Source organism: Microchirus variegatus, assembly GCF_963457635.1.
Source record: "Microchirus variegatus genome assembly, chromosome: 16".
In the NCBI taxonomy this organism is placed as follows: Eukaryota; Metazoa; Chordata; class Actinopteri; order Pleuronectiformes; family Soleidae; genus Microchirus; species Microchirus variegatus.
In genome coordinates, this window is record NC_139817.1 from 1,906,037 (window position 1) to 1,918,996 (window position 12,960).

The 12,960-nt window shown below is 38.7% G+C and overlaps 2 protein-coding genes across 2 annotated transcripts in view; one reads left to right on the top strand and one right to left on the bottom strand.

Moving 5' to 3' along the window:
- Positions 1–5,843, bottom strand: part of LOC310938166 (calcium-activated potassium channel subunit beta-4-like) — a gene marked incomplete at its 3' end in the record, with an annotated part of 18,184 nt that extends 12,341 nt beyond the window's left edge. The window contains exons 1-2 of the mRNA XM_083902617.1: positions 5,608–5,843; positions 2,468–2,638 (exon numbers count right to left, since the gene is read on the bottom strand). Coding sequence (XP_083758743.1) covers positions 2,468–2,638; positions 5,608–5,772 — 336 coding nt within the window. The 5' untranslated portion in view covers positions 5,773–5,843. The remainder of the gene's footprint in view (positions 1–2,467; positions 2,639–5,607) is intronic.
- LOC310938170 (histone H3.2) overlaps positions 1–12,960 on the top strand; it is a gene marked incomplete at its 3' end in the record, with an annotated part of 195,261 nt that overhangs the window by 157,314 nt on the left and 24,987 nt on the right. The window lies entirely within an intron of this gene.

Sequence of the window (12,960 nt, forward strand, 5' to 3'; positions counted from 1 at the left end):
TTACCGCAATGACAACGACACGTCGGCTTTGTCGTGCAACTCCCCAAGCGTTTAGAGAACGCTGGAATTTTAATGCTAGCACTAACCGTCGCGCAACTACGGTGACGCGAATTTGGCTAGCACGCGGGGCGTTCAAGGGGTTAAATAAAACGGTTTGACAAACACCGACAATCGACATTTTTCGGACATTTTAACGGACCAAACCGATTACTCCAATAATCGGCAGATTAATTTGAATTGAGCAAAAATAATCGTTAGCTACACGTTAGCTAATGTTTGTGATTTTGGCCGTTTTTTTCGGTGACAAAAATTCATGCAGAAAACAAGGATTCACACACTTTTTTTTTCCTTATAAGTCTGAATAAAATTTGACCTGTCTGTCTGTCTGTCTGTCTGTCTGTCTGTCTGTCTCTCGTTGGACAGAAAAGGTCAGATTCCCTGCGAGCGACTGTGACATCAGCCTCCTCCCGTTTAGACATCAAAGGGTTTTCTGAATGAAGCGTGACTCGTCTTTCTCGCTCTTCTTCACATCGTCTCCGTTGCCGTCGCCATGGCGACCGGGGCGGCATCTGTGACGCGTCGTCACCCCTCTCAACACCACCCCCCACCACCACCATCACCACCCTCTATATTTACTCAGTTGCCGTAGCGACGTCGTACTAAAAGAGAGAAGTGGTCAAACGGACGGACGGCGTCTCAGACGTTTAAAGGTTTATTTACATCTGTATTTGAAGTCACAGCAAACAGTTTTTGGTTTATTTTCAAGCTTCTATAAAAAAACCTTGTTACGTCAGTGTTTTTACGCTCTTAAAATCACGAGAATGATGGTGTTTTTTGTGTTTTTTTTTTCAAAGAAAAAAACGCAGCTGCCTGACAAACAGAAATAGACGCAGCGCGAGACATAACACGCTATTAAAACACTGAGGGAAGGAGCTGAGAGAGCGACCATTAACTCAACAGCTGACGGGGAATTCATCACAGCTGACGCCATGTGTGTGTGTGTGCGGCTAATAACGTAGAAACAAATGCGTGGACGCCATCGTGTCACGCATTACATTTGTGTTAGGAAATTAGAAGTAGAAAATCAGCGTCCAGGCGGAAATACAAAGTCATTTTTCACATTATGAGGGCGTGAATATAGAGAAACTGTTGGTAAAAATCTAAACAACTGAAGCAAACGGTGCTAATTTCACCACCTTACGGAAAGTAACGTTAGCGGATTAGCATAACATTTTTTTTAAGTCGAGTCTTATCAACTGGTCTATTCTGTTTTTAAAAGAATTCTGAGATTGTTTTTCCAAATTCTGACAAAAAAAGGTCAACATTCTAAATTTAAATTCAGAAGTCAAAGGTTTAAAGTCAGAATTCGGACTATTTCGGAATTCTGAGATTATTTCATGGAATTATGGGGAGAAAAAAGCCATCATTCCGAGAACTTCTAAGAAAAATGGTGAGAATCCTTAGATTTTTTTTCAAATAATTCTGAGATTATTTTTCCAAATTCTGACAAAAAAAAGGCCAAAATTCTAAATAGAAATTTAGTTTAAAGTCAGAATTCTGAGAACTTCTAAGTAAAATGGTGAGAATATGAAACTTCTGAGATTAAAGTAAAATTTCTAAGAAAAAAAGTGGGAATCCTGAGAAGTCGTTTGGTGAATGTGCATCGAAAATTGGAAGTGGGAGAGGATATATAAGAAAAAGTTTCACATACATGAACAAAAGTTGGTACACATGTTAATCACGTCAGGACGGTCCAAAAAGTCTATGGCGACTTTGCCGTACGTCATACAGGAAGGCGGCCATCTTGGGTTTAAACAGCCATTTTTGGGTGATTTTACACCAATGGTATTTGAATTATTAAAAAAAAAAAAGGATTATTTTAAATCTTAAATAAATACATTTAAGTCTAAAAGAGAGTTGGTGAACAAGTGTGGGGCCCAAAATTGAGCCTTGGGGAACACCACAGTTTTAAAAAGTTTACGTTTTGAGCCAATAAAAATGTCATAAAACATCAAAATATTTGGTAAATTTTCAGGATATCATCATATTCTTCTGCAGGAAGGTGAAACAACCTGAGAGAGGGCGCCCCCTACTGACTGTTCCTTCTGTTTCCCTTCAGTGAAAACGTTGCTACTCCAGAATTTGTACCAACTCACTTCACATTTAAGAGAAAGAGTCAAGTCAACGTTTTCTCCAGAGTGAACGTTAACCAATCAACTGATTAATATTTAGATTTTATTTCCCCCTGAAAACTAATTTATGAAGTCATTTAATCATCTTTTCACTTTTCAGCGCTTGTTTGAAAGATTTCTGTAATCTGCATTTAAATGAACAGGCTCTCAGAGACTGAAACGACCTCATAGCATATTATTTATTTGACAAACTGACAAATCTAAAGTATTAAAAGACGTAATTTTTTGCTAAAAAGTTCAGATAAAAGACTAAAAAAAGCGTTTGGGGTTCTTACCTTGGGGTTGAGGACCAGCTGCTGCTCGTCAAAGTGCAGCAGAGCCACAGAGTTTGACTCCGAGTTGTTGACGAAGATCTGGAGACACGGATACAGCGACGTTCCTTTGCAGTCGGCGCCGCACGTGAAGACGCACTCGAACATTTCCTCCGGACGCAGCACGGACACCACCTGACGGACGAGAGGACGGAGACGTGAGACTGCGGGAAACGATGTTAGCGTCAGTGTTAGCGCCGGCGAGTTTTAAGCTAATAATCTTTGGCTTCTTCGTTTATAAAGAAATGTAATAATTTTTTTCATGTAACCAAAGAAACAAAGAACTTAAATTAAAGGAGCAGCTACATGGATTTAGTTAGCTTGAACTAAAGTTAGCTAACTAGCCAAGTCTGACATTATTTCTTGAAAATCTGGAGGTCAAAATTCTGAGATTTTTTTTTTTTTTATTCTCAGATTAAAGCGAGAATTTTGACTTAATTCCTTGGAATTCTGGGGGAAAAACATTATTTTAGTCGAGTCCTCTCTGTTCTATTCTGTTTTTAAAAGAATTTTTCCAAATTCTGACAAAAAAGGTCAAAATTCTAAATTAAAGTCAGAATTCTGACTATTTCGGAATTCTGGGGGGAAAAAAAGCCATCAATCTGAGAACTTCTAAGTAAAATGGTGAGAATATTAAACTTCTGAGATTAAAGTCCAACTTCTAAGGAAACAGTGAGAATCCTGAGATTTTTCTGAAGAAATTCTGAGATTATTTCTTTGAAATCTGAAGAATATAGGAAAATTGTATACGTTTCTGGCGGAACTAAGTCAGAATTCTGAGATTAAAGTCAAACTTCTAAGAAAAATTGTGGGAATCCTAAAATGTTTTCAAAGAATTTGGAGATTATTTTTCCAAATTCTGACAAAAAAGGGTCAAAATTCTAAAATGAAATTCAGAACTCAAAAGTTTAAAGTCAGAATTGTGAGATTAAAGCGAGAATTCTGAGACTATTTCATGGAATTATGGGGGAAAAAGTCAAATTTCTGAGAATAAAGTCAAACATTAAGAAACAAGTTAAAAAATCCTAAGATTTTTCCAAAGAATTCTGACATTATTTTTCCAAATTCTGACAAAAAAACGGTAAAAATTAGAAAATTTAATTCAGAACTCAAACATTTAAAGTCACAATTACACAATTTAATCTCACAAAAACTATCAATATTCACACGCGATTCTAATAATTACAGTAGATGATCTTTTCTCACAGTTTGTTCAAATTCTTCTTGTCGTATCAGGTTCATTTTTGTCGCTTTTTATTGTCTTTATAAACCAGAAAGTGACTTTTCCACATAATAAAAAGAATAAAATCTGACTGACGACAGATTAATTAATCTATGAACCCTGCGCTGAGCGAGTCTCTCTTCATCCTCTTTGAGGTCACTGTGGTATAAAGTCCAGAATTGAGATTTATGTTTTATTATTAATCTGTGGATTAGTGAGCGACAGAACTCTGTGTGTGTGTGTGTGTGTGTGTCACATGACTGTGTAAAGAAAAAAAAAAGAAAGAAAGACTTCCACTCTCTGTAATTCATGAAGATTATTTCAGGACAACGCAATAAGCTAACGGCTAAAATAAATCATCAGCAGCAGCAGAAACGCTACGTAAACAAGGAAGGAACGAGGAGGAGAAAACTTTATCGACAACCACACATTTTCACAATCGATTCTGTGAAATTGTGTTGACGGTTGTTCCCGAAAAATCCTGGGAACCACATATATATGTTTATGTGTGTATATGTGTGAATGTGTACATATTGATGGTGTCGTTTTGCTGCAGCGACATAATAAAAATCCCCCTTTAATCCGTTTTATTCTACGAGATAATTGACAAACAGACGAGTCACTGATCTCACACACACACACACACACACTGCGTGAGAGATGATTGACAGCTCGCTGACACAGATCCCATCACTTCTTCTGTCCGTCAACGACGATGAAAAACGTTCACAACCAAACCCCATAGAGAAAATCGACGATTTTTAGCTCACGGACACAGCAGCTGACACCTGAGACACTGGTCCGCTGCTGCCTCGTGTGGTCACTTTGTGTCACTGAAATAAATCCGAACAATGTTTTTTTTAAAAAGCCGAATTAACAAAATAAGACATTTTTAACTTAGTGATGGAGGCAGCAGAGGATCAACAACTCCTGGTTAAAATCGAGGATTTTCTCTATGGGCTTTGGTGTGGGAGAGTGAGTGGTTTACTCAGCGTTAATTACTGCATATTATTCTTATTTTATTTTATTTTATTGTATTTTAAGTCTGTTTCACACCTTTTGCTTCACTGAAGACATGATCTATAAATAACTTAAGCTTTAAAAAGCTCTAAAAAGACAATATTATTCAAAATAGGATATTGCTACAGTATAAGAAACTTAAGAAATGTACATTTTAAAACTACTACACTGTTAACAACACAATTTACCAACAAACCATATATTAAATAAATATTTTTTTATTTTTTTTTACCAGTACTTAATTAAGTATTTATGTGATATTTCTTGTTTTTTAGATCATATAAAAATCAATCCACAGGTATCAGCTCCAATATCAATATTGTTAATATAAGCAATATTTACTACAACAACTCTAATTATTAATATTAATATTTACTAAATTTAGAGCTAAAAACGTCTGTCACGTGAAATTATTCAATATTACAATTTCAATAGTAATCATGTAATTAAAAACGATATATATAAATATCACAATATCATTTTCTTTACTATTTTATGTTAAAAAAAATAAAATTTTGATTCTGATTTTTTTTTTAAATAAAAAAAACTTACTTTATTGAACTTTCACGATCAATTCATACTTTAATTAGCTGGTTTTTATCGCGATACTTATGGATATCGCCCGAATTAAAAAAAATTAAAATAAAAAAACTTTTTTAAAAAAATAAAACATATCACGTTTTTTTAATTAAATCGATCAAAAATTAAAGTAATTCTACACGTTTTTTTTTTCACTATCACTATAAAATAAGTTATTTTACTGATTAAAATCGTTATCGTCAGCTCCGGTGACTCCGTGTCGGAGCCGCCGCGGCTCCGGCGTCAGTCAGCGGGGCAGCGCGCGGCTGCTGGCCGGGCTCACCGTGCAGTTGGCCGGCTTGCTCTGGAGACTCTGCAGCGTCGGGCTGAGCCAGCAGAAGCCCAGGATGAAGAGGCTCAGGATCCCGCAGGCGATCAGGAACAAGCCCAGCCGGATGCTCTTGTCCTCGGCCTCCGAGTACTCGTACGACACCCGGATCTTCGCCATGGCAGCCCCGCGGAGTCTGCTGCCTCCGCCGGCATGGAGAGGAGGAGGAGGAGGAGGAGGAGGAGGTGGAGCAGGAGGTGGTGGAGGAGGAGGGAGAGGATGATGAAGGAGGAGGAGATTGTGTCTCCTGCTGCTGATAAACTGTTGAGTTTAAACACCGTCTGTTTTCTGTCTGTGAATCTGTTTCGTCTCCCTCAGGCTTCATTTATCCTCCCTCCATCATCATCATCATCATCATCATCATCATCATCTCTCTCCTCCTCCTCCTCTTCATCATCACTTCCTTCCTCCCTTTGTTCCATAATTATCAGTTGAATTTAATTCTCTTTTATTCGTCGCCGCACAAACGACGACAACAACAACAACAACAACAACAAGGCGACTCTGGAAGTTTAGTCACGATGAGAGAGTTTGTCGACTCGTTTTTTCAGATTCGTGGTCAAACACATTTGGACGTTAAGACGGTGACGATAGTCGTGACATCATCACGACATCATCATCATGACGTCGTGATGATGTCACATTACACGTTTTGAACGGATCAGTCCGACGATGGACGATGACGTCACTGACGCCAGTTTATCCAGCAAAAAACTACAGAATTCAAACAACAAAACTGACCAAACAACCAACAAACACCAACCGACTAATACTGACTAATACCAACCAACCAACCAACCAACCAACAAATACCAACCAACCAACTGACTAATACTGACTAATACCAACCAACCAACCAACCAACCAACAAACACCAACCAACCAACTAATACCAACCAACCAAGTGATTAATACCAACCAACCGACTAATACCAACCAACCAACAAACAAATACTAACCAACCAACCAACAAATACCAACCAACCAACTGACTAATACCAACCAACCAACCAACAAACAAATACTAACCAACCAACCAACAAATACCAACCAACCAACTGACTAATACCAACCAACCAACCAACAAACAAATACTAACCAACCAACCAACAAATACCAACCAACCAACTAATACCAACCAACCAAGTGATTAATACCAACCAACCGACTAATACCAACCAACCAACAAACAAATACTAACCAACCAACCAACAAATACCAACCAACCAACTGACTAATACCAACCAACCGACTAATACTGACTTATACCAACCAACCAAACAACCAACAAATACCAACCAACCAACTGACAAATACTAACTAATACCAACCAAATAAACAACTGACTAATAGCAACCAACCAACCAACCAACCAACAAACTGACTAATACCAACCGAAAGAAACCAACTCACCATCCAGCCGACTAATAAAACCAAACAACCAACAAACTCCAACCAACCGCCAAACAGACCAATACCAACCAACTGCCAAACATCAACCAACCAAAGCCACCAAACAGACAAACACAGACTGATGAACAGGATCGATCCATCGACCGATCCATCAACATTTCTTCTCGCTAAAGTCAAATGATCTCATGAATTGTGTGATTCGTCCTCTGGGGACAAAGAATATCTGTATTTAAAAAATAAACAAAAACAAACGTCAGTTCATCTCAGAGACGTTGACGTGTCGACAGTTTTCGAAGCACATTCGTTCTTGTTTTTATCTTTATGAAGTTTCCACGTTCTCTGTGAGTTTGAAAGAACTTCGCATCTTCAGCTAAAGATCGACGAGAATTCCGCTGAAAACGCGACATGAGACGACTGAGACTCTGAAGTGAAGTCGTCGTCGTCGTCACAGATGAACTCTGATAACATTTCAGAGCTAAAGTGACGTCTCTGAGAGCCAGAGTCGCGCTCTCTCTGTAAGAGGCTTATCTCAGCCACAGAGAGAACAACAAGCCGCCATCGGCGAAATAAAACAAATCTGGATCATCGGGCCAACCGGGGCGAACGAGCACCGCCCAACCTGTGGAGAGGCAAAGAGAGAGAGAGAGAGAGAGAGGGATGAAACCATAGAAACGTGGCTGATGGACTCTGCTCACTGACTAAAGCAGATCTGTGTGTTGCTGGATGTGGTTCAGTTAATTTGTTCTTCAGTCTTTACTGCAGGTTTTTGTTGTTGTTGCTAGGCGATGACACCGAGTCTGTGTTCATGTAAATATCAGGATTCACAGAGTTCTTCTGGACTCAACCTGGAGGAAACTGTTGCTCATCAGCAGGTTCCAGAAAAACACACTGAGCTGCTGCTTCACTTCTGTTGCTAATGTTCTCATTCTTTAGCAGAAACAGAAATAAAAGTCTTAAAAAGTCAATGAAGTTTGAAGTTAAAACAAGAATCAACTGTTGATTATTTTTGGAAGAATTTTCTCCCTAAAATAATCAAACGTATATTAGCACAGCGCTAGTGTACGTGCTGATGTGTCCTTGGGCAAGACGTTGGAAACATCAACCAACTCATAACCAACCAACGGACCAATATCAACCAACCAACCAACTTACACCGACCGACCAACCAACCAACAGACCAATATCAACCAACCAAACAACCATCCAACCAACAGACCAATATCAACCAACCAACCAACCAACCAACCAACAGACCAATATCAACCAACCAAACAACCATCCAACCAACAGACCAATATCAACCAACCAACCAACAGACCAATATCAACCAACCAACCAACCAACCAACCAACCAACCAACCAACCAACAGACCAATATCAACCAACCAAACAACCATCCAACCAACAGACCAATATCAACCAACCAACAGACCAATATCAACCAACCAACCAACTTACACCGACCGACCAACCAACCAACAGACCAATATCAACCAACCAAACAACCATCCAACCAACAGACCAATATCAACCAACCAACCAACCAACAGACCAATATCAACCAACCAACCAACCAACCAACCAACAGACCAATATCAACCAACCAACCAACCAACCAACAGACCAATATCAACCAACCAACCAACCAACCAACCGACCAACCAACCGACTAATACCTACCAATCAACCGACTAATACCAAGCAACCAACAACACCATCCAACCAACCGACCAACCAAACGACTAATACTGACGAACCAACCAACCAATAAACCAACCCACTAACAAACCTACCAAGCAACCGACTAATACCAACCAACCAATCAATCAATGGACTAATACCAACCAACCAACCAACAAACCAACCAACTTATACCGACCGACCAACCAACCGACTGACTAATACCTACCAATCAACCGACTAATACCAAGCAACCAACAACACCATCCAACCAACCGACCAACCAAACGACTAATACCAACCAACCAAACGACTAATACTGACCAACCAACCAACCAACCAACCCACTAACAAACCTACCAAGCAACCGACTAATACCAACCAACCAACAACACCATCCAACCAACCGATTAATACCAACCAACTGACCAACCAAACGACTTATACCGATCGACCAACCAACCAACCAAACCAAACCAACCGATTAATACTGACCAACTAAGAAACCAACCGACCAACCAAACGACGAATACCGACCAACCAACTAACAAACCAACCAACCGACCGACTAATACAAACAAACAAACAAACATGATCAAATCAAAGCACATCACGAAACTATCACAAGGTAAACAGATTTAATATAACGTCCAAACCATAATGTGTGTTTTTGGATATTTACACACACACACACACACGCACACACTCACGTTAGCTCGCTTGTTTCAGAACGTTATGGATTGTTTTAATTTCCTGTCGTCGTCCGTCATTGTCTTCAACATGTTTTATTTCCTTAATTGTAACTTCACTACTCGCTGCTGTGGTGACACAATCTGTCCACACTGATCAATACACTTCACTCTGTGTGTGTGTGTGTGTGTGTGTATGTGTGTATGAGGTCCCTGTTAAAGACGCAACCAGTCGTCCATTACAGCCTGCGATCAATTTGCCGATCGATTTCTCTCAACTCTCAGTCGACAGTGAAGAGGGCACGTTTGTCGGTGATGTCACGTTTGTTGAAATCACGAACAAAAAAACCAAAAAAAAACAAACAACAACCATGTGTTTTTAGCTTTAGCCCTGGTTAGCTGGACTGTAAAAAAATACAACAGCAAATTTTGGAAAATTCTGATTATTTGTTTCTCTTTTAGCTCCGTGTTTGGTCTCCTCCACCTCCTGAAGGGAACCCGAAGTTTTGTGGCGGCTAAATCGCCCGCGCTGTGATCGCTAGCCGCTAACCCTTAGAAAGCTACGTTTGCGTGAAACGGGAATCGAAAACAATCTGCGGTCCCAAATGCTATAGCAATTAGCCTCATGAATCTGCTAACCCCAAGCTAGTTTTCTGGTTACTCCGCCTCCCCATATATAACTATACATTTGTTGCCATAATTTCCTCCCCTATCTCTGGCTTTTGCGACATTAGCTAATGCAAATTTTAACTAGAGTTCAAATATTTCAACATGGAATTTTCGCTTTTCACTTCGTTAGCAATATTAGCTTTATTTGTGGTGTCTTTCTTTTGTCGTTATTTGCTACGTGTTGTTAAAATCTCGCTACGCTAAAACTGGGATTACAACATTTGTGAGTAACTATAACAATAACTATAAGGTACCTCGGGAAACGAAAACAAACAACGGCGGTAGCAATTAGCATCATGAATCCGCTAATGCCAAGCTAGTTTTCCCCCATCTTCCTGTCCCAGATCAGACCCCATATATAATTATACTTTTACGGGGCAATGTGTGTATACTGTTTACTGTATATATGTATATAATAGCAATTATTGACAGAAAAGTTAAATAAATGCTAAATAACTGACGTTTACAGCAAAACAGACTTAAATATTTGACTTTAATTATGTTTTCGTGACGGGTTTACGTCACTATTATGAACCGAGAGAGAAAAATAGATAAATAAGCAAAATATGGTTTGAAAAAGGAGTTAAAAATACAAACATTGTCTTTATTATTAATAAGAAAGCTCAGTTACTCGGCCTGTTGCATAAACACTGAGCGCTGATAAAAGCTCGGCATTACGCGGCGATAATCAGGGAGACATGTGGCAGGATTATCATCATCATCTGCAGATCAAACGATTACATCAGTGAATTAAATAAATAAATCACTGTGTCCAGCACAGTGGACAGTGTGAGGACAGTGTGAGGACAGTGTGTGTCCTCTAGGACGATTATCTGATGGTGCGGTTTTTTTTTAGACAAAGATGAAGTCGAAGGACAGAAATATCACTGAATCAACAGTGATTTTTGCTGCCTGTAAAAATATCATCAACATTATGGAGCAGACACTGCCCCTCACAGGCTAAACGGAGGAACTGCAGCTTATACTTGAATAATAAAAAATAAATATAAAAAATTCATTCGTGTGAATTATGATTTTTATTTAATAAAGGTAACGTTTTGTCAAATATAACTTGTAAAATGTTTTATTTAGAAAAAAAGTACAATTTGGTCAAAAAGTACAGTATTTTATAACATAACATACTGTAACATTACACCATACGTGTTTTGTAAATGAGACGTACGATTTGAACTCAATTTAAATTGATTTCAAACCTGCTTTCATCACATTAACACTATGTTTTTGTGTCGTTTGAGTGTTTTTCATTCACCTGTCGGTTATAAAAGTGTCCTCCATCTCGTCTTCTCGTCTCGTCAGCGCCACGAAGAACAAAAGCAACTGAAAAAGAAAAATATTGATGTAGTAATTTAACATGAATTTGCAATATTAAGCTTATTTTTTTTTTAAATAAAAAAACAAAAAACATTTGAATGTTTATGTCAGAGTCCAACTCACCTTCCTCGAATGCTATGGCGCCCTCTTGTGGACAAAGTACAGAACCACTTCAATATCCTGTCAAACTTTCCTGGAGTGTAATTCAGTTAATTTGCATTTTCTACGCATATTAAAATATATAATGAGGTAAAAACAACAAAGAGAAAACAAAACAAAACAAACTGCTGATATGAAGCAACTGTGAAAAATGTGTGTGGTTATTTTAGTGTTTACGTGCTAGTTTTATCGCGTAGGTTCCCATTAAAACATTTTACACACGGGAAATGTAAAAAAAAAAAACATAAAATTTTCAACAAAAACGGACAAAATGTCGATATGAGGAGACGACATAACCGCTGTGATGTTGTTTACGCTGTAAACGTGTGGTTATTTTGGTGTCAACGTGCTAGTTTTATCACGTACGTTAGCATAAAAACATAATACGGACCGAAAATGTAAAAAAAAAAGTGTAAAATCTTCCACAAAATTGGACAAACTATCGAGATGAGACGACATAAGCGCTGTGACGTTGTTTACGCTGTAAAAAAGTGGTTATTGTGGTGGTTACGTGCTAGTTTTATCGCGTATGTTAGCATTAAAACAATACAGACCTGAAATGTAAAAAAATAGGTAAAAACAAAATAATAATGTTTACGTGTTGAAATGTAAAAAAAAAACCATTTTCACCACAAAAACAAACCAACTCCAACTCGTCGCTCAGTTTCATTACCAGAATATTTATTTTTTATTCTTTTTCCTATTAAAACACTAGCTGCCATATTTAATAAAACAGCCAATGGCCAAGTGCCTCGGTCATCGTCGTTTTTTTCCCTCCAATCAGCAGGTCACGTGATGTCAGTGGGCGTGTCCTTGGCGTTTCTGCTGCTGCTGCAAGTGTTTTTGCCGCGCCGCCGACCATCGTCGCCGCCTCCTCCTCCTCCTCCTCCTCCTCCCACTACGTGGTCCTGGTAACCTGCAGCAGATGGTACGGTCGGTCGGTCGGTCGGTCGGTGGTGGTCCCCTGTAAGAACGTTCTCCACGATGGTCTCCATGGTAACAGGAGGTATTGCATTGTGTACTGGGGTCGGCCAGTAAGAAGAGTTTGTGTCCACGTTTGTTTTTGTTTTTTTTCCTGTGTGTGTTTGTCCCGTTTTTCTTAAAAATACTGTCTTGTATTTCAACTGCGTACATGTACATAGATATATATACTTATATCTATGTACATGTACACATAACTGGACATTGGCGACTCCTGGAGGGAAAAAATAAAAGCATGAAACTCAAAATAAAAGGTTTTTTTTGGGGGAGGATTTGTTGCGACCTTAAAGGAAAGTTGGGACTTTTTGGGAAAAATATAAAGGTTACAACCTCAAAGCTAGCAGTTTTGATTTGTTTAATTAAGCAAATATTGGAGTTGTTGTGC